Genomic DNA, 22,952 nt, shown 5'->3' on the forward strand with positions numbered 1-22,952 from the left:
CTGTATTCCATTCTCCCAGAGGAAATTTTTCCTTTTAAAATTACTTTTTTCCTCATTCCCTTAGTGTTTCCTGCCAAACTTATGTGCTGTTTAGCTACCTAAATCCCAAAGATACCTTGGTAGAACCTCAGTGTGTATGCTTGAAGTACTCGCCTTGCTAATCGGTCACTGATCTCATCACCTGCTTCTTCTGTACTATGTTGGATTTGCGCTTCCAGTCCTCACCTTCAATTTCCTAAAGAACTTCTCTCCCTCTATTTTCCTCTCCTATTTCTCTTACTCTTTGTGCTCTTCCAGATTCTTTTCCTTTTCAGCCAATATCCTGCTGGAGTTGTTGTTGTTAGTGAAAACAAGCAGCACTGAACTTGAGGGGAAGTGAGGTAAAAGAAATTCTTCATGCCCACTCAGGCAGCAGCCAAACAAGCTGGCGTACAAACCAAATGATTTGGCATGGGTGAGGAAGGAGGTGGAATGCTCTGGGAAGAAAGCAGGAACAGGGATGGCATTTTCCTGTCCTGAGAGGAGAGTTTCACTAGTGTCTGCTCTGCTTCTGGAGGCTTATGCTTTTCTGCCTGCAAGGCACTGCGTCCTGTTGGGGCTGAATCATTAGGCTGCACACACTGTGAGAGTCTGGAAACAAACTTGTGGGAGTGGGACCAAATAGCTCTGTGCTGAAATGGAAAATCTTTAATAAGGAAAACAAGGTTTTGGGAGTTGTAACATTTAAATTGATAAATGAGAAAATAATTTCTTAAGCTGTATTTCTTGAGCTAAGCCCTTACGACATCAGACCAGAAGTCCAACTACCCCATGGTCTGGTTTCAGATGTTGGCTGAGAATAGTTGCCTGTTCAGAAGTAAGGCAGTGAGGTACTGCTGTGCCCTGCCAACCGTGATCAGCAGGGGACTTCCTAAGATAGAGCTGTTTTGCAGGTAGGCTGTTCTGCTTAATGGTTTTTGAAGGATTTTTCTTGCATTAATGGAAGTATTAGTTCTTTGAATCCATGGAAACTGAAAATATTAACGTGTCAGGGCAGTCATCCCAAAGCCTGGTGGCACATTGTGTGAAGATAACTTTTTGTTTGTACTCAACCTGGCATCTAATCGTTTCCAGCGTCACAACTTTATTTTTCTATTATGAGACAATAAACAGTCATTCCTTGATTTTCTTCCTCTTAACAGTCAGGATTTCCTTAACAGTCAGCTCTTTTATAGTCTTAATTACTTTTCTTGTTGCAGCCTTGGATTGTCCTTGTCATCCATCTTTGTTTTATTTTTGGCTCACTAATGTCTTTGCATAGTTGAGGTAGTTATCACTTAATAGCCTCATCCTCAGATTAGCACATTGGGTTTTGTGTTTGTTCACTCCTTTTACCAGAAACATTTTTAAAACAGATTTTCTTAACATTTCCTCCTTATTTTATTTTACAGTTACAGGTATTTTTTCTTGTATTAGCATGTGATTTGTGCACATTAATTTTTTTATTCTTGTATCTTGCCTGGCTGGGATAGTTAACTTTCTTCATATCAGCTCGTATGGTGCTGCATTTTAGATTTTTAACCAAAACAGTGCAGGTAAGACACTAATGTCTTAGCTGTTGCAGAACAGTGCTTGCACAGGGTCAAGGATTTTTCTGTTTCTCCCTCTGCCAATGCTCAGCGAATAGACTCGGGGTGTGTGCAAGAGGCTTGGAGGGGACACAACCAGGCAGGTGACCCAAACTAACCAAAGAGATACTCCATGACATATAATGTCACACTCTGCAGTAAGAAGGAAGAGGAGAGATTTTGAGGGGGTTAGCCATCTTTAGCTCAGGAACTGGCTGGACATTGGTCTGCCCATGGGAGGTGGTGAGCCAATGCCTTTGCATCCCTTGTTTAGTTTTCTTTCTCTCTTCTTCTACGTCTCCACTTATTAAACAATTTTCATCCTGACCCACAAGTTTTCTTGCTTTTACTATTCCCTTCCTCTTACCCTGTCCTGTGAGTGAGTGCCTGTGTGGTCCTTAGCTGCCTACTGGGGTTAAGCCACAATAACTCTATAGATATTTTATTTTTAAATAAAATGTGTTTGGTTCCACCTTCTTGGGGAATAGATCATGTCTATGTTCTGACACTACAGATAAAGGCATAAAAAGGAGTTAGGGCTGGACTTGCAAGTGCTTCACTGTCACTTTCATTAAAACATGCAAGTGCTTCACTGTCATTTTCATTACAACAAAAGAGCATTGGTTTTAACTTTAAAAAAAGGTGAAAAATTATTTGCTGCATCTTTTGTAATATATGGTGATGTCTGAAGGCCTCTAACCAGAAGCAGTTATGAACATTTGAGTTTTCAATGTTATTTCCTTAATTTTTAATAAGCTATGCTATTATTCAGATAGAGCTTTGCAGTATTGCACATCTGTAGTTTACTGGAGGTCGTACTGCATCACCTCAGCATTATTCCTAACAGCTTTGGCACACACTGAAACACGGGAGGTTCCTCCTGAACGTCAGGAAACACTTCTTCCCTGTGAGGGTATGTATTGGGTTTGCATGGCAAGGTTTCGGTAGTGGTGGCCGGGGGACTACATGGGTGGCTTCTGTGACAAGATGCCAGAAGCTCGCCCTGCGTCCGACAGAGCCAACACCACCCAGCTCCAAGACAGACCTGCTGCTGGCCAAGGCCGAGCACATCAGTGACAGTGGTAGTGCCTCTGTGATAAGATATTTAAGAAGGGGGCAAAAGCTGCTGCGCAACAGCAGCTGTAAGAGGAGTGAGAATACGTGAGAGAAACAGTCCTGCAGACACCAAGGTGAGGGGAGCAGGAGGGGAGGAGTTGCTCCAGGTGCCAGAGCAGAGATTCCCGGGCAGCCCGTGGTGCAGCCCACGGTGAGGCAGGCTGTGCCCTGCACCCACGGAGGTCCAGGGGGGAGCAGGTCTCCACCTGCAGCCCACGGAGGACCCCACGCTGGAGCAGGTGGCTGCACCCGAAGGAGGCTGTGACCCCACGGGAAGCCTGTGCTGGAGCAGGGTCCTGACGGGGCCCGTGGACCCGTGGAGAGAGGAGCCCACGCGGGAGCAGGTTTGCTGGCAGGACTCCTGACCCCGTGGGGGACCCACGCTGGAGCAGTCTGCTCCTGAGGGACTGCACCCCGTGGAAGGGACCCCACACTGGAGCAGGGGAAGAGTGCGAGGAGGAAGGAGTAGCAGAGACAACACATAATGAACTGACCACAACCCCCCTTCCCTATCCTGCTGCGCTGCTTGGGGGGCGAGAGAGGGGGGAGAGGACAGTGTAGAAGCCAGGAGTGGAGCTGAGCCTGGGAAGTGGGAGGAAGGCAGGGTTTTTTTAGATTTATTTTTATTTCTTATTATCCTATTGTGACTTTTGATTGGCAATAAATTAATTTCCCCAAGCCACATCTGTTTTGCCCATGATGGTAATTGGTGAGTGATCTCCCTGTGCTGAGGAGGGGGAGTGTAAGAATCACATCTGGTACTGAAAAATGCAAGTGTAAAATTTACTTAATTGCTATTTTATTATCTCACACCTGGGCAGACCATGTGATCTGCTCTTAATAAATATGCATATAGTGGATATATATCTGCACGTATAGTATGTGAACCTCTTGGGGGAAAGTAAAAAACATTTTTAAAAGAGATTATTTTGACTCTCAGTCAAGTTCTCAGGCAGAGTGAGTTTTCATGGCTGTGACCATCCAGCTGCTGTTACAGCCTTTCTGAGGTTGCTGTCATCTTTAAGAGGTCTGGCTCAGCTGGACATCGCTTGGGCTTCTCAGCCACATCATTGACATTGTTATACAGTGATGCAGCCAGAAGCTGGCAATGATTCATACTCGGTGGCGATGGCTGTGAGCTGCAACGGCTCGGGAAGAGGTATGTATTCTGGAGGTAACTGGAGAGGTCGGCTGGGGGGAAGAGCTGCCTCAGCTGCACAGTCCAGCTCTTCCCAGCAGTGTGAGTCAGTGCCATTGGCTATGCCTCCTGCCCTCCTTTCACAGTTCAAAAAGGATACAGCTGCAGTTTTTTGTTACAAGAAATGTTTTTGTATTTCATTACAAATTCCTAATGGAGAGGAGACGAGGTTGTTTGCAGAGCAGCTGAGCTAAACTCCTGCAGTCATCTGCTATAAGCCACCTTACCTGTTCTATCCAGTGATAAATAAAAACTTCAGTGTAAGACTTGTTATATACCAAGTTTTCTGAACACCAAAATACATCTTTTTTGTGGTCAAGAAGGTGATACCGACATCTACACAACCTTGCTTTTTCAACCATGAACCTATTTGAAATTATTTACCCATCTGAAATGTGGAACACTGTATGATATCATGGAAGTATGGAGTCAGCACAACTTAGTAGGATTTTAAAAATTAGAAGCTGGTAGAATACTTGTATAACTTTTTACAACTAAATCAGTGACCTGAGATCAGAGCATTCTGCTGGAAACTTCTCCCTCCAGCAATGATGCCTGTTGGCCCATAAAACCACATCTCTGTTTGCCTAAGGATTTCGTGCTCTCGCACTCTGTCACTGTATTTTTATCTAAAAATTAAAAGCATGAAAATAGTATTCCTGCATAAAATATTTTATGCTGTTTTCTCTAAAGGATTACTGTATTTGGAAAAGAACAAACATAGCGCTTGTCTTTAGTTTATACACTTGTAATTATTATACACTTATGAGTTGACTGTGTCTCCTCTGATTAGTGCTGAAAATGTTCTTCAAAAAATTATGGTGGACTGACTCTAATGTTGAACAGGGATTAGGCAGAAGTGCCTCCAGAATAGAGAGACCTGAAATACTGTGTCCCTCACTATGATGGCTGTCAGGTTGGAAGCTGCCAAAAAACATACCTACACATCAGTAAAATAGAAAAGCCCTTGTATTTTGTTAGGGATTTTATCTTTGCACTTTTGTATCAGTATTAAACATCTAGACCCTACGTGTAACTCAAAAAGAAAACCTGGAATGTAAAAGGCATATGGTGTGTTTGTTCCATCTCTTGTGGAAATGCTTCAGCATTTAGAACTTGACTGGTGGTTTTGTTAGTGATAAATGAAGCAGAATTGAGTATAGTAGCTAACTTAATTAGCTCATATAGCAACAGGGAAAAAAAAATCAGAAAAAATCTTTTAACAGTACAGTTAAGATGTTTTTACCTGAGGGGGCAGAAGGAGAAGGTGCACAGAGTTGAAAGATGTAGCTACAGCACTGTGGGTTTTCTAACTCTACTCGTGCTTTAGCTGTTTTGCCTCCACATTCCAAGCAATTTGTAATGCTGCCGATCCTCCGACCAGTTTTTATTGTCTGAAATGACTAGGAAGACAGGTACAGTACACAAAAGCTTTCAGTCTAATGCTGTATCTGCTGATTACCACTGCACTTGAAAGGGCAGGAGAGATAGTTAACCTGAAGTTAGATTTCTGAGGTAGACCACTTTGGTTATCTTCTCTTCTTCTGACTCATGATAAATAGCGAAGGAGCAAATCCTGAGCAGAGAACATAAGTAGGTTGCAGTAAGAAGGCAGATGTTTTTCTGGGAGAGTTTTCTCAGTATTTAAATGCTCGTGGGTATAAAGAATGTATTTAATTTAAAAACAAACAAACAAATGCTCATGGGTATAAATGTTACCGGAAAGTGGCAATTAATTCACTCTCTAAGACTCAATTTTGGAGTTTTAGAAAGCAGGCATTCTTTATTATAGCACCGGACACACAGGGGATAGCTCCTCCTAATATGTGTGTGTGAGAATGAAATCAACACGCATTTATACTACCTTAATCATACATATTCATTGCATTTTTATCATATTCATAACTTTTCTGGGAACTCATTTAGCTTATGTTAATGTCTCTTGCGCATGTCTGTTGGAGTCTTCGGGTGGTCGTCGGGGGTCTTCAGGTGAAGGCTCATAGTCTTCTTCACTGTGTTCGCCAGCTAACCCTTACCTCTGCGCAAACTCAGTCCTGTGGTCGTGTACATCTTGTCCTTCAAGGCTGGCCTGGTCTGGTTTTGTTGCTAATTTGCAGTTTCTTTATCTTCATGTTTCTTTGCACCTGCCACTACAAGGCCAAACCATCTCCAGTAAGATTATTTATGAGTGCCTTATCCTACAGTTATTCCAACTGTTCCTCAAAAGATCGGTATTTGTTCTGCAGCACAATTGTTAAATGGTTAAAACATCTTAAATTGATCTGAATAATTCTATCCCACAAATACATATTTTCTAATAATCTTAGTTTGCAGGTATCATGAAGAAAATATTTAATTTCAAAACAAATAAACAGAAACAAAAAACCAAGCTTTTAAAATCTTGTAGGTTTGAAAAATATAACAGTTAAATTAATTCCATGGAAAATCCTGTGTCCTAAAGAAAGCAAGTGTTTAAAACTCAATTTCAAATAGATTTCTGTATATGGGCTCAGGCTGCCAAACAAATTGGTTGAAATAATCATATAAGATATTAGGTATGTACAAAACCTAATTTAATGAAGAATTTGAAAACTTGAAATAATTTTATCTTGTCAATATAATTGGTTTTGTCTCTGTGACACAAAAATGTCTTTATACTTACAAAACATACCTTCAACATAAATCTTACTAAAATGTTTGTGTTGAAAGGGTAGGTGTCTGCTAGTCTATCTGAATAAATTATTTTACAATGCCAAAAACAATTAGAAGTTGGACAAATGTTTTGCTCAGGTTGTTCAATTTAGGTGTTAGGACTGTGGGATACCTTGCTCTCGCAAGGCTTGTGGAAGACCACCAAAGTCATGCAAGAGAGCTGCCTTGGGTCATCCCCAGGAGTTCATCCTAAGGCAGGGTGCAAATCTTTGAGCTGGAACAGTGCATTTGGCTTTATCTGCTGTCTGGAGAGCTGCTTGGCTTGACAGTTGCAACTGTTGGTGCTAATGCCTTGGGTGTTGCACCCAGCGCGTGCTCTCCGTGAGGCACTAGACAGACGATTGCTCTGCTGAAGGGTGAGCTAATTCGGCTGCTTTGTGCAAGTTAGTGAGGGACTGCTCTGTCAGCACAACCGTGGGGTGGTAACGCGGGGCAGTAATCTCTGGATCCAGAAGAGGACATACCTCCGTCTTCTGGGAAGCGTGTTTGGGAGGTGCAGAATCTGCCTGATGCAGCATGCTTCAAATTAGCATTGTAGGTGAATGTTTCAAAATGGATCTGGCAAAACCAGTGTTGGTGAGTTACCATATCAAATTTGTCACAGAGGCAGGTAATTGCTAGGTGCGGTTGTACAGCCTGTGTTATGCAGGAGGTCAGATTAGATCATCACTGTTTCTTCTGGTTTTAAATTCTGTGACTCTATTGCAACCAGTTGTTCCATGCGATCACTGTCCATACTTGTTTATCACCGACACACCCAAACTGACTTGCATCCATGTGTGGCTCACACTGTAATACAGCTGCCTGTTTTCCAGGGCATGAAGAGCTTTTCCATAGGTCAATGTGGTAAGCAAAATGGAACTTTAAAAATTACATACTTCTGTGACATAGATTTAATTCAGGGGGAGAGAGGCAAATTGAAAATTATGGAATTTTGAATTAGAAATTCAGGTATTCTTGACTAACTTAAGCTAAAATCGATAGAACCTGTTTAAAACTAAGGCAGCACTTCACTCAGCTTTAGAAACAGGAATAATAAAAACACACGATGCAGAATTGTGTGTTATGTAGAATTATGTTATTATTATGTATTGTGTATGTTACGTATATTATAACATATAACTTGTTTTTACTATATATTATTGTGTTCTTAATGCGGAATTAAGGACAAAGTAAATGGGTCAGCTTGCAGTAAACTGCTGTTTCTTGAAAGCCTTTTGTATGATGTTGGCTGTGTTCAAATGAACATTTAGTTTGTTTCCTTCATAGGGATTTCAGAGTACAAGTCAGGATTGGCCAAAAGATGGGCTTGATTGGAAGTATTTGGTATTCTTGAAAATAATGCCTTTTTGCAGTTCAGATATGTGTAAGCAGCGCTATACTTGTTCTGGTAAATCTTCATCTCTCCCTTTATTTTTACAAATGCTGGTTACAAGAATTAATTTACCTCTGCATGCAATTTTAGGCCAAATCTGAAGGCCTGAGTAGCTAAAGTTTAACCCTGTTTGCATGAGAATTACTGAGAGAGAGGTAAGGCTAGTTTTTCACGCACCTGGTTTTTAGACAGAGTTTGTATGCATGAAATACATAAAAGCTGCTAGATAAATGTACATATATAAAAATACAAAACATGAAACTAATGGTTGACAAAGTTGCTGATTTTTTTCTTCTTTTTTAAGAAATTTTTTTTTCACATAAATAAGTATGAGTTAATTTTTAGTTCTGCAGATTGAAATCTGTTGGTCATATTGAACTGGTTAATGTTTCTGTAGCGCTGTCTGCCGTGTTTGTTAGATATAAAGCACTCCTCTCCCCGAGTTCGTTGCTTCCCGGAAATTGTTTTGCCAGGCACATTGCTTTTAGAAGAAGGGAAGACATAATTTTCAAAGAAGGACAAGACTGGGATGCATGTCAGTGGACTGCTCCCATTTTAATACATTTCAGTCAGCACTACTCTGTGCACTTACTGCCCAGCCCCAGTTGATCTGTAATACTTAGTTTTATTTGGCGTAATTCAAATGGTAGAGTTACAACGGGTAGAGTGATTGTCATGTAATATTAATTAGTTTGCTGGTAGCAGTACATTTCCCTCCTTTTTTGTAGGGTCTGGGATAGGATGATGAGTCAGTGTTTTCCTCAGTCAAACAAATACTACATTTGAGATGGTATATAAATTTTACTCAACAAAGCTCATTAAAAAAATTACTGAGAAGGCTTATTTTTAATGGACAGATGAATAAATACTGCACTCACTCTTATCTTTGATATGTTCCAAACATTTTTTAAATGTCTTTCTGACAGATGGTCTGCATAGCTCTTCTCTGGAATCAGCTATGCCCATTAAAAGAGGGAATATAAATAGGTCAGATGAAACTGCTAACTGTTCCAATGTAATTCAGGAGCACTGGGCATAACACAGCCTTTTGGTACAACAGCACATCTTTCCGATTATTGTCTGAGGAATATGTTGCAACCTATCCAAAGGAAATTTGTGTATAGAGCTGTTGCTTTTATTGTATTTTCTCTGACACCCCTTGCTGGTTTTGTTTATATGGTTTGGCTGGATATTTGGTGTGGTTTGGCTGGATATTGATTTAGTTTCTCTGAAACAGAAATACAGATTTAAAAAGTAATGATTAAAAAAAAAAAACTTTTTAAAAATCCAGTTTCCCTTTAGAAGAACAGGAAGAAGGTTTAAAAGCTGAAAGTAAAAAAAAAAAAAAAAAAAAAAAAAAAAAAAAAAGGAGGATTTGCTACCAGAGATTATTTTTGAGTTTACCATTTCTGCAAGGTGGCCAGGCATTACTCTGGTATTATGATTTTACTTCTTTGTTAGCTGTAAACAGATATATTTTGGGTAAGTGGGGAGGTGGTTATAGCTACTTACAGCTTTTAGGGTTATCATTACTGGTTGGCAGGATGCCTGTCTGTGTCTCATGTCAAATATTTTCCAAATGTGAGTGCTTCAGAGGCTGGTCTGCCATAACCCACACACTTGTGCGCTCATTGGCTTTGGCTGCTTCATTGTACTATAAATGTGAAGTTTTTACCATTCTCCTTCAGAAGTTCATTCTGATAGTATGCGAATTAGTTGTTCCTGGTGGCATAAACCATTGGCAGAAGCACCTATCTCTGCTCTGATTATTTCATAACAGTTTTATTAAAGTTCTTTGATGATGTCAGTGTGCTGGTCAGAACCTTGTGTTTTTAAGGATACGTTTTAATGAGGATATCAGAGAGAGTTTTTCACTTTAACTACTAGGAAGCACTTTAAGCAACTTTATTCGGCTGATTTCAGTTGGTTTGTGTATTATTTATTTATAGCACAAAGGGGAAAAAAAAATATCCAGAAGGAAGCTTTTGAGCATGCAAGTGTGTGAAGCAAATAAATCCTGAGAAGTTGCACGTCATCTAAACCACCTTTTAAAATACTGAAATTTGATGATGAACCCAGAAGAGTTCCTCAGGGTAGCAGAGGCATTCTGGTATCAGTTATGAGGAAGGAAATTGGAAGCGCAACTTGGCATGCATCACAAATGCAGAACTCAGTGGTGGTATGGCACTTGGCAGGGGCAGAGTCTGAAACAGCTTTGGAAGCGAGCAGTTACAGAGAAATTTCTATGAAGAGTGGACTGGAGATACCTGTGCACTCAATACTGGCATAGCAGAACAGCAGGACTACATGGATAACATGGTATTTATTTATTTATGTAATCCTGTAATGGTAAAGCTTGCAAGGTGGACTGTTGTGGAGTGTATACAGAGACAGTGACTTGGAGAGATAAACCTAGAATGACTACCAGGGCCATTCACCTGGAGGGTAAGGAGCTCCAAAAACAGTCTGTCGGAGGAAGCTCCATGTCATTTAAGACAGCTAACAGCCATTACTTGGAAACATTGTCAAAGAATTAAATTTTGTTTAAATATGTCGCTGATCTTTAAGTAATTAACAAAATTTAATTTTTAATTTAATCAGGTTTCCATATCATTGCTTATAACAGGAACATGTATCTATACAAAACTGTTCATGTATTTATACAAAAGTATTAATGTATTGCAGTGTTTAACTCCCTATGTGTGAGACTATGTAATTAGGGGATTCAGGTCATTCATATTCAAACCAAACTTGTGATGAAATTTATCATCCAGCCATGTAGTTCCAATTAATACAGATTTTTTTTGTGTGATGATTTGTGCAAGAGGCGGGCATTCTCTTGCAAATGACTCTCTTAGAGTGGCTTCCTTCCATACGAAAGCACTTTGTAGTGTTTTTGTACTAAGCCATAGGGAAAGAGACAAAAATACCAGTCTGACCGCTGGTTCGTTGCCTTTCTAGACAAACGCTGGCAAGCAGCAGTGGCAAATAGCATGTGAGTTTTCAAATATAAGAGATCATATGTGGATAGTAATGACAGTCTATGCTGTGATGTACTGAAGTTGGCTGTGTTGTTAGGATCTGGTACCCAGAACTTTATTTGGAATGGATTTCAGCATGGTGGCATTTGTAAGTTGAGTATTGACAATGACATATGCTCATTTTACTGGTCTTCTGATTAACTTTAGGACCATCTTGTGTATGTCATGTTCGCATGCTTTCTTATTTTTTCATTAATCATAACAGCTACAGATTTAAGAACCCAGATACTTCACAGAAAAAGAGACTATCTTCCTGTGTGCTTTTACACGTCTTATAGTACTTTCTGGATGCTCCTTGAATGGAAAAATCATGTTTTGATCTGCCTTATTAAATAATGTAGTGCTGTTTTGTCAAGGCGATATTTAGCTCTGCAAAAACATATGAATATGCATGTCTTTAGATTAAAATAATAGTTTCCCATTCTTTAATTTCTAACCTGTGACTTCTAACCTTATGTTGAACTTTAGAGTGTTTTGTCCTCTGTTGTTGTACATGCATGCTCATTATTGTAGGTTTGTTACTTGGGAATTTACTACAAATGTGAGCACCTGTAAATAGATATTTTCCAAATCTGGAAATGTGATATGCAAAGGCAATGCTCTCCAGCCTCTAGATAAGGTCTGCAAAGTACCATTGAGACATGAAGTAATCAGTGGTTTGGGTCCTCCTGAAAGCTCTTATTGATATGAGTCTCAGTGGAGAAGTCCGGCTGTCACATGTTCATCATATACCGACTGCAAGCAGGGGGATCGACTCAGAGGGAGGGCTGAAGCTTTTTCCTATGCTGCAGAGACTGAGGGTGTGAAAGGAGCTAATGCTTCATTAAGCTGCACTGATTAAAAAAATTGCAGTTTGTTAGACCTAAGATACTCTGTTCACTGCAAATGGGACAAGTAAGCAGTTTATTAAGGTAAGGGTTCTTCAGCAGATACAAGAAGCTTTGTTTGTTGTGTATGTGTGTGTGGGGGGTGGTTAAGAGCAGTTTGCTGCTTTGGTATCGGAAATGAAATTGGCTGCTCTGTAACATAGCATTGTCAGAGAAACAACTGGAATGCAGAAATGCCTTTGAACTCAGGATGGATTTGTTTTTGCTTCCCAGGCAGTCAGCATCAGTGTTTTTAACAAAAGGGAGGAGGCTGATTACCACAAGGTTTCCTGTTCATGTGGATAAGGAGGTTTCATAAAGAAACAGGAAAACAGAAATTCCCTCAAATAATCGGTATTCTGCTGCGTTCTGAGACATTCTGCACAAATTGCAAACGAAGCCGAAATAAGTGTCTGCAGAATACGGAGGGCCGTGCGGAAGGTACTGAGAGAAAAGAACGGCCAAACATGCTGAATTATGCAAAGTGCCTCCCCCGGTATTGGATTTACGTGCTTGAAGGTACTTGGTGAGAGATGCCTCGATGGGTGTTCACGCAGGGCACACAGGGCGGCCTGAGGTCTGTACCCTGAGGGGGTAGAGCGGGAGAAGGGTTTCGTCCCGTGTGAGGAAGGCAACTTTCCTGCTGCTCGGGGAGCACGGCACTCACCCGGGGGGCTCCCGCGGGACCAGCGGCCGGACTGGCCACTCCTCTCTTCCCGGGGCACGTAGCTCTCGCCCCTTCCTCTCCCAAGTATGTATACACGTACGTGCACACGCTCGTAAACGAGAAGGGCTTCGCAGCGGCAGCGCGCGGCCGCCGGGACTGCCGGCGGTGCGTGGGTTGTGCCGGGGGGGCCGCCGGGGGGGGCTGGGGGCGGGGGTGCTGCCGCCGCTTCGCCTCGGGGACCCCAGGGAGCCCGCAGCCAGCAGCACCCCCCGGGGGGAAACAAGCAAGACGCAACAAGCCGTGCGTTCTAGGTGAGTTTATGCATTGATTTTTTTTTTTTTTTTTTTTTTTTTTTTTTTTCCCCCCTCCTTCCAAAAGCAGGACGGGGCAGTCCTCGTGCCGTGCAGCAGCTCTGTAGACACGAGGGCAGAACGCGACGGCGTCTTTATATCCCCCCGCCGGCGTTCCCCGCTCTTCCTCCCACAACTTGCCGGGGCTCAGACGTGGTGCTGCAGGCACCGCCCGGCCCCGGCCCCGGCCCCGGCCCCGGCGCTTCCCCGTGGGGCGGTGCGGGGAGGGGGGGGGGGGGGGCGGCCGGGCTGGGGGCAGGGCGGGAGAGGCGGGGCAGGAGGTGGGGGCAGGGAGGGGGAAGCGAGCGGAGGGGATCCCGGGGGGGCTGCTGTGGGCCGACGGCTCGCTTTTGTGCGAGAAGCCCCCTGCGGCCGGACGGCCCGTGGCACCGGCCGGGTGCGCCCGCTGCAGCGCTGAGGGCGAGACCCGGGTAAGGCGGAGGGTTGGTGGCTGCGTGCGTTTTCTAGGCTCCCCCTCCCGCCCCGCCTTCTTCGCGACCGAAGCTTTTTTTGCTCTGCTTTATAGCAGGGCAAGTACCTAGGTGGGCCTCGGACAGGTGCCAGCCTGCGTGAACAAGACATAACTTTTTAAAATCTAAATTTGAACATAAGAGCGTTAGCCTTTGGATAATAAATGTTTCCATCCTGCATGTTTAACTCCTGTGTGAGCTTAACTGGGAGGAGCAGCAACTTAAAACGTGATTCTGATTTTTTTCTGCAGTGTAAATACCTTTATGTTTGTGTGAATGTGGGAATGATTAACTAGCTCTCTGTGTATCTCCGAAAGGATTGGGAGCAGTCTTTACAAATCATAAATTCTCTCAGTTGTGCGCTGAGACTGCTACCCTGTATTTCAGAAATAGATGAAGGTTACATGGAGAGGAAATGCTGGTGGTGCTGTGTGGCAGTTAAGCGGCTTGAATATAAAGAGTTCAGATGTGTGAGGTGTTGGGAATGGGAGTTCCATCAAAAGAATGGAAGATCACATACTGGACACACAGGTGAGATGAATTACATGACTAAGCTGACCATAGAAACTTTAAAAATGAGAAAGAATTTTGGCTGATGAGGAAAGTTAAGTAGTGAAGGATCTAGAGAGTTACAGGGAAACTTTGTGTTTATAAAAAATATATCAAACAAAACCTCATGTCATAGTAAATTTATTCTTTCCTTTGTTCCAAAAGCTTCTCCATAGCTTTTAATCACCTCCATCCCCACAAATAATACAAGAGAAACAATTAACAAGCTTATTTTATATAAAAAGTTCAGAAAGTGTTTGCAGCAGTTACGTCGTAGAAATAAATACAGCATCTTGAAGTCTTTAACTAATTTTTTTTTTTTAAATAAATTATTTAACAAATTCTGCCTGCACTTGCGTTAAAGTACCAATTGCAATGAATACGGACAGTATAGCAAAATGGCTTTTTACCAAATTTTACGTGAGTATAAAAAATTTATACAATTACATTTTGATTGGCATTATACTTGCATTGCCAGCTGGAAACATGGCAGAGGTCAGCTGCAAGAATAGACTTGTTTTCAGTCATCAGTCCTTTTAATTCACATCAGTACATTTATTGTGACGCCCAATACCGGTAGATTGTAAATGGTGTTTTGATGTGAACCTACCTGGCAGTACAGAAGAGCTAGAGACAAATAAAAAATAAAAGATAATACTTAATTACAGTAATCATTAGCATTTAGACCACACAGCTGAATATACTGTATTTCAGGGAAACTTAATTTCTGCGCATTCTTATCTAGAGCATAAACTCTTTTGGACCAGACTACATTGGTGTTTTCTGTGTGTGGCAGGGCCCACGCAAAATGGTCTGTTGCAACAAATAATGGTAATAAAGTTTTCTGACACAAAACTTTTTTTTTTTTCAGTAAGCATTTCCCTTTTAATCTCAATCATTGTATAACAGCTATTATTACAGCCTTAGCCTGCTTCCATATCTTTGCATACAGTAGATTATTTTACTAGAAAACAAAGCAAACCTCACCAGTCAGCTCATGTGTGTGCTAGTACAGGTAAGCCCCACCAGCCTGTCATGCATTTGCTTTATTTCGGTCTTAGGACAAAGGGCACAAAGGGCACTGGTGAAGACTTCTGGAACCCTCTCTAATTTAGTGCTCCTGTGGCAGCCATAAAGCTCCCGAGAACTCGAGCAGGTGTAGGAAGGGGAGGAATTGTACACAGTTTGCTCAAAGAGGAAAAGTTCTTGTTACCAAGTCCACAATAAAGAAGGTAGAAAAGAGCAGTCCATTACACTCCTTCCTTCCATCTGTGTGTTAAGAGTAATGAATGTGCCTGTACTACATCCAGGATTGCTTCTGAACCTCAGTTTTCAATTTGAGTTGGCCAGCACTTCTGAAGAATGCTGCAAACCTCTGCGTTGTTCAGTAGTTGTTACTTGCTTTGGGAGGCTGAGACAAGGCAGAAAGCATTAGAGTACAGGATCCTCTGTTCACTTCTGTGTGTCTTAGCTACTTTCCTGTTGCTGAGGAAGTTGGGAGAGAGCTGGTTCCAAAACGTGCTCTTGGGAAATCCAGAGAATCTTTTATTTTTGAAAGATACTTATGCTTTAAAATTTACTTTTTTTTTTCCCCCAGCCTGATTCTCAAGTTTGAAGGCTCGTTAGCAGTTATGATAAGAGAAAGATGTACAGCAGCCTTCCCTTTCGCTGTATTGTCTGTGCCCTTTGGCATCGTCTCAGTAACACTGTGAACAATTCTTGCTTTGTTTTATGCCTAGCTTACTGTTTTGTTGGTGAAGGCCTTTCAAAGTGTCTGACCTTGTTTGTTTGTTTTCTTTTTTCCCCACTTCCTTTTGAAGGTGCTTGGGCTGGTTTAAGTTAGCACTGTATCCATCAGGTATGAATCACTATACACCAAAAGGTCACACCCAGAGAGGAAACCACCATGTGTCTTTCTGCTGTGTTCCTTCTCCTCCTGTTAAAGGAAGGTCTTTCCAAACTTTGAGTAAGAATGAGAGGTATGATGGATGCAGTGCCCTTTGCCACTCTGGATTTAGGGAAGTCACATTCACCATTTACCACTCTATTACTAAGTCAGTTCGCCCTGCATCAACAGTGACAGAAGTTCAAACGCATTATTCACTTCCTTCGTTGCTATCTCAAGGGCAGCTGTTGCATAGACAGGACTCAGGTGTTTTTATTTTTACCAGTACATTGTCTAATCCTCAATATTAGAAGATGATGTGATACAGATTACCTCATCCCAAGTACAGTATGGAATAAGGAATAATTTTGATCTTCCATGCAGGATATTTAATTAACTACATAAAATTTATAGTCATTGTTTTCTCTGAAATGCAGGATTTTAATCAATACTAAAGGCACCTCAGACAGGTTGCTTTCTGATCCAGTGTGGTAAATCCTCTATTTCCAGCCAAAATAGACACATTATTGCTGCTATTAGAGTCCTCCTTTCCCGTCCCTTTGTCATTGTGTAACACTATAGCAAAGTGAACAATGAGAGCTAGTATGTGTGATCTGAATGTTCAGCCATGTCCACAGGCCTTCCTCTTATGCATTCTTCCTCTTCCTTGTTTGAACTCATTGCATGCTTTACAGCTGTTCCTGAGACACCGGCCTGTGTGTGCCTGGAGAGACCGATGTGCACGTCTTGACACTCTTGCTTGCTCACATGCTGTCTCTGACTGTCTTTTATTTACACCCCCGGACCAGTTGTTCACACAGTCTGTCACTCAAAGAGAGGATAAATTTCACCTTCCTATGGACAGGATGCCCTGGGAAGCATAAACAAACATCTAAAGGCTGAGAAAGAGCACAGCCCAGTAGCAGACTTGCTCATTTCTCACTAGGGTTGCCGTTCTGCTTTTCAGAATTTGGGTACACCATATTTATTTTTGCACCGTTAATTTTCAGATTTAAATTTGGGGAAATCTGTCACAGTCCTGCTTACCTTGACAGCTTTTTTTCATCCTCTAGGGGATGGCTTTAGTAGTTCAAAAACCAGGCAAAAGTGAGCCTTTCCCCATGGAACTCTATAACCTGAATAAAACGCCTGTGATGATGAAAAAATTCACCACAGAGACAGCAGAGATGTTTTGAGAGGTGGTACAGGCTGGGATGGGAAGACAACAACATTTTTACATGCTGTTTTAGGTATTCTGGAGGAATTATGGGAACAATCAAGGTGACTAAAGCACAAAGCAGATCTTTAACGATAGAGGAAGGTGCTGGAGAGGAAGAAATTACAAGCTTCAGGAAGAATCTCACTGTGAAGGAAGCAGAATTAGCCCCTCTGTCTCACTGATGAGTGTTGCCGAAACAATGGTGCTAGCTTTCCCACTCCAAGGGAGATGGAGATCAGGCAAAGACAGAGATCATTGATACGTTCTTTATATGGGATGTGAACAGAAGGCGCAGGTAGTCAGTACGATGTGACAGATTGGAAACACAATGCGGGTAGGAAGTAGCAGCATAAATCTGTAGGGATTTATGAAGCTGGAGGTACACATTGAAGAGAGGATGATAACAAGAAACTCAGCGCAGCTGTGACCCACTGAGTTTCCTAGTGACTCGTGGAGGGTGGTCACGAGGACTAAGAAAATAGGTATTTCCTGGAAGTACCTCAGCTGAGAGTCTTGTTCTGTTCGGTTGAAACTTTTCAGAAGGAGAAAGAGATGCCATTCTCTGACCATGGAGACAGCATTTGCCTCCTTAATGCTGGGACTTGTTTCACTGTTGCAGGCTAGTCCCATGCTCTTGACTAAGAACCAAGGTCCATGGTCACAGAATCTCCTGGGTGTGCTTGTTAAGCAGAGTTTGCTTGGCTTCCTCTGTGATTTGATAGACCTGCTTTCGTTTTTGTCCAGTTTTTACTTCCGTTAGAATTTCCATAAAAACCAGAGGTTTAATTGTAAAGAATCTGGAAGAAGTTTTATGGCCGTGGCCTTTTGTCAGTGTTCACTCCAATACAAGGAACCTTTAGATGTGGTAAAACTCATTTCAGATGAGTTCTGAAAAGCTACAGTGCACATGACCCCTGTGTGCTCTACCCATAAGTCATTTTGTGTTCTGACCATTATAGAATAAAGAACAGATTGGTATTTGATGATTTTCCAAGTTGCTTCTCTCTGAAATTAGCTGTACGTTAGTCAGACCTGCAGAGGCAAGCCCCTTTCTTGCCGAGTTGGATTACAGCCAGCATGTGAAGGCAGCAAAGTCAGAATCGCTCATTTGGAAGTGAACTCACTCATTTTTTAAAAGCTATTTTTAGACGATTGTTGGAAGTCTCCTCCTCAGGCACAGAGTAGTTTTTCTGTGTCTCGGTGAGTTACAGAACATCTCACTTAGGTTTTTGAAAGTTCATTTTAACAGGCTGGATTATCGCATCTTTTCACTCTTAAACTGCGGTAGGCTTAAAAACCAAATTCCTGGACTTAGTTACTTCCTGATGCTACTTACTCATTTGCCCTCTTTGTCATTGCTCTTGCTGTAATCACGTACTGAAATGAAGTTAGTCTTCGGAGCATGTCTGGAAGAAGGGGGAGGATGAAGGTGCGGTAGGTGGTACGGGTTCCCTCACTGGGGAGCTCACTGGGTCTCTCAGCGCTGCGCAGCGCCGTGGTGGGCTGAGCCCCTCTGGCAGCCGAGCCCCCGGCCGGCGCTGCGGGGTGGGGGGAGAATCGGGAGGGCAGGCATTCCGAGGGCGCCTTCTGTCGCGAGCCAGGAATAACACCAACCTACTGCAAGATTAGACGAGTGCCAATCAAAACTATACTAGGCTATCCAGTTAATGCATTTGCATGCTTTCCCGCAGCGGTGCTCATTTACGACAAGTATGGCTCTTCTAAAGAATTCAGGCACAATTCTTTTATTCTGACCAGAGATGGATTGCAAGAGAAGCTATTCACTTGTGCACAAGAGGTAGTAATACTGTAATCAAGATTTGTTGGTATAAATCTAGTCATGCTGGTAAATTTTCTTTCTTCTAAATGTAAGTTGTATTTTTTTAAGGCTTTTAGGGAGAGAATATTTCTGTACTTCCATTTTTTAACCGGCTTTTTCTCATTTTTTTTGTTTTTACATATACTTTTATGTTTTAAAGAGATTAAGAGGACTAAATGCAAGGACAATATTTAAAGGTGTCGTAGAACACTAGCTGTGTCAAAGACCTCAGAGATTGCTTGCTTGGCTGTTGCAGGCCATTGTGTTTTTAAAACCATCATGCTTTGTACTCTAGATCCATTATTTTATATGCCCATTATGGCTATGCATTCAGTTTGGGGCCCATCAGTACCAGAAAAATGAGTCATTCCTCATGAGGAGGGCTACCAGGATGATCAGGGACTGGAGCACTTGCTGTGGGAGGAAAGAGTGAGGAAACTGGGCTTGTTCAGTCTGTAGAAAGCATGACTTCAAGTTGATATAAGAGAAGCCCTCTGTGCTTGCAGGGTGGTTATGGTGAGGGAGTCAGGCTCCTTCTGAGGTGCACAATGGGAAGGTGCATAGACAATATGCATAAATTGAAATGAGACTTAACTGAATATATGGGAAAAATTTTTCCCGGTGAGCACAGTCAGGCAAGGGAACTTGATTACTCAGAGGGGCTGTGCAGTCTCCATCCATGGAGGTTTTCAAGACCCAACGGTACCAAAAGTCTGGAGCAATCTCCTGTGAGCAGATTTGGGTAGAGAGCTACTGTCCCATGTGAATCATTCCACAGTTCTGTACTGTTCATCAGCCTTATACCACTGCCGATGTTTCAGACTGTTGGTGTCTCAGTATTTGCTTCCCTGTTTAACACTGAGTATGTTGGATTAGCTCTAGTTTCATAGGTCTTTTAAAATCCAAGTTGTATTTCCAAACATACCTCTCATGTAAACGGACAGATACATTTTTATCTACCGATAGGTGCTTTGTCAAGAACTAATTTGTTCATCTTTTAAAATGAAGGCAAGAACTCTCTCAGCTGGTCCTGTATTTCCATGATGTCTGACAACAGAGCACACTACTGTGATTAATTTATAAAAGAAAACAGGGTGTTCTGAAACATCCGCAGGGCTTCCATGAACTGTGATCGAGTTGGAAATAACTTAAGCTATATCTATTATTATGATCTATTATCAATTTCCATCTGAGGTCCTGCTTTCTGTACTATATATAATGTCCAGCCTCTTTTACATACTCTGTTCTGGACACTAGTGCTCAGTGTCGCTTGTGTATATCTTTGTTCCTTTTTAGTTTACTTTTTTCTCTGTGTTGTAGTTGCTGCATTCAAATATTTTAAGGTATAGGATGATGATCTAGAAAGCCTTTTTTGTTTGTTTCTGGTATGGGGGCGGTGGCTGCGTAAGCTCTTCTTGTTTCTCTGTTCAGCAAAGACAGATTGAAGTATCTTGACTTTAATTCCTACTGCAGAATTTCCAAAAAAGTGTTACCAAATTTTAATGTCTACAGTGAAAAAACCCCTCATTTCCCATTTCCATATTCATTGTAGTACAATAAAGATTTTTCTTTCATTCCCTTGATGTTTTTCTTCAGACAGCTAAAATTGCTGGTGCATTTGTGGTTTTATGTGAATGAAGTGTTTCTTCTCAATTACAATTTCAAAACAAGCTTGCTAATTCCCATTGTCCTCATCTAAAAAATCTGTAATTTCTTACCAGAAACATGGCAATGTCACCTCACTTTTTATTTAAAAAAAAAAAAAAAAAAAAAAAAAAAGATTTGCTTTAGAGTTTTATTAGATTCTAAGAACTAACCATTTCTATATCAATATTGTAGTGTATAATTCATGCACAGTAGAATAGGATAGTAAGTAGTGTTAACACTGTTGCACCTGCCAAAATATATTCCTAAGATTCATTGGGGGCCAAGATGGTTGAATGATTAGAGCACTGGTCTGGGAAATGAAACACCTGGCTTCCAGTGCCAAGTCTGCCATTGCCTGTCAAATGTTTGCAAAAGAAAAGCAATCTCATTTATTCTTGTCTATGGAGGGAAATATCATTTCCCACTTCTGTGAAGTGTTTATATGGTACTTCTCACTCAAAGATTTTAAAGTATTATTAATATTACTGTCTGACTCAGTTTAGGAAATCCCTAGGATCTTTAACCAGTAGCATGTGGTGTTTGCAGTCTTTAATTCAGAAGAGTTGACCATAATGAGTCTCCCAACTCTGTCTTTAAATGTTGTGTGGGAGTTTCTAGATGTAATGCTATTGTCACAGTTATTTGGAAGGTCAGAGTAAATGGCTTGGACTCCAAGAATTTGAAATTGTCTGGGATTTTTTGTTGTTGTAGTTTTGGGGAGGTAGGGGCATGGTGTGTTGTCTGGTTTGTTGTTGGATTTTTTTTTGGTGTAACATGTAAACTGCATCAGTTAAATGCCCTGATGCTATTTTGATTTTACCAAGCTGAGAGACTTGAGTGAGGGGTGATTAAGGACTTTCTTCTTAAATCTCTGCCCATGTAATAATTTTTTCAAATTGTTTGAAAGACCATAGTGTAATTCCGTCACACTAGAAGAGTCTCCAGTCTTCCCATGATCTGTGAGGTAGTGTGGAGGAGGAGGATGTATTAGTTTCAAAGTGGATGTTTCAGACTCATGGAAGAAACAGCGTTGTCCCATGTGTAAGGATTAGAAACCCAAAATCAGCTCAGATAGAAATTAAGCTACAATGTGTAAGGCCTGCTGGGATTTCAGAGGGCTGGGGCCTTACCATCTGCATGTATTCTGCCTGTGGCTGAGGAGTGGGATGAGTAGACTGAGTGGTTGATTCTCACAGTTTCCATAATTTTTGTTGGCAGTTCAAATCAGTCCATTGATATTCACATAGCTGAAGATGTAAAACAAACCCAAATTCTCCCTTGGCTGATTATGCAGCATTTGTATCTCCCGGAGTATATAGTACTGGGATATGGGATAACACTGGAACTGTTAAGCTGGTAACGCTGCAAAAATGTGCTTGAGTTATGCAGAAATATGTTTATGTTTAAATGTAATGTTCTTGCCTAGAGCCATCTGGTTTATACTGTCCTCGAATGCTTTTCCAGATCTCTGTCTTATTTTCTGATTCTGTAATGTAATGTAACATTTGTTATTAATTAGAAAAGCAAAGCCCTTAATGTCCTTACTCAAAGAAAAGCAGCTAACTTAAATTTCAGAGAACTTGGTTATATTAATCAGGAGCAGGATGGTTTAATTCACAGCACCATTTGCAGACCAAGTCCACACAGTCTGCCCTCACAACCTTTGGTTGAAAAGCGGGGTGACTGCAGGGGAAGCATGCGTAAGCCCTACAGCTGAATGTCTCCCTAGGTGCTTGTACACAGACTGATAAGGAAGCTGAGTTGCTGTTGCTGTATCTTTCTACGAAAAGGAAGAGAATGCAGAATTGGCAATTCCAGAGTATGACTGGTGGACAGCCCTGAATTACACAGCCAGCTGCTTCTATCTGAGAGGAGGGACATACAATAGCCACTGTCACCGCTGGAAAGTCCGGACCGCTGTAACTCAGAAAAAGCTCTGCTGGTCACAATACATTCCTGCTCTGTTTTCTCACAGCAGCCCAAACTGGCATTTATTCTTACCTATATGAGGGAAAGGGGGGAAGATTGAGAAGATACGGGCTTCTGTGGTATCCCACATGTTGCACACTTGTAGACTTAAGTCTCGAATCTTGTGCTTTCACCAGGCAGTGGAACTGGCCTCAGCAAAAAGATTTAACCAGGTAATACGAATCCAGTTTTCACCCATAGCACCTTGAGGAGACGGTGTAATGTTCTGCTGGTGCAGGGGGGCTGTTTCAGTCTCATAATGCATACATAAATGGAGCTTCAGTGAAGGTTTTCTGTGTCTATGAACTGCATGATCAGAGCTCAGACAAGCAGATTATAAATTTCTCTGGTTCTCTGCTGTTGAGACTGGACAAATGGGAAATCTCAGTAACAGGATTGAAGAGTGCTACAGATTAAATCCACAGAAATACTCTACTGGAGTTATTTGAGAAGTTAAATTTGA

The 22,952-nt window shown here is 41.7% G+C and overlaps 1 protein-coding gene across 5 annotated transcripts in view; it reads left to right on the plus strand.

Annotated features, from left to right (window-relative positions):
* Window positions 1-22,952, plus strand: part of MCC (MCC regulator of WNT signaling pathway) — a 223,017-nt gene that overhangs the window by 112,478 nt on the left and 87,587 nt on the right. The window contains exon 1 of one of the 5 annotated variants that reach the window (XM_032984091.2): window positions 12,283-12,434. The exons of the other annotated variants lie outside the window; for them this stretch is intronic. Within the exon in view, the coding sequence (XP_032839982.1) occupies window positions 12,393-12,434 (42 nt within the window). The 5' untranslated portion in view covers window positions 12,283-12,392. Of the gene's footprint in view, window positions 1-12,282; window positions 12,435-22,952 lie in introns of those variants that run through there. 5 annotated transcript variants of the gene reach the window in all.

This window comes from Tyto alba, unplaced genomic scaffold (assembly GCF_018691265.1).
Source record: "Tyto alba isolate M040663 unplaced genomic scaffold, T.alba_DEE_v4.0 Super-Scaffold_13, whole genome shotgun sequence".
Classification (NCBI taxonomy): Eukaryota; Metazoa; Chordata; class Aves; order Strigiformes; family Tytonidae; genus Tyto; species Tyto alba.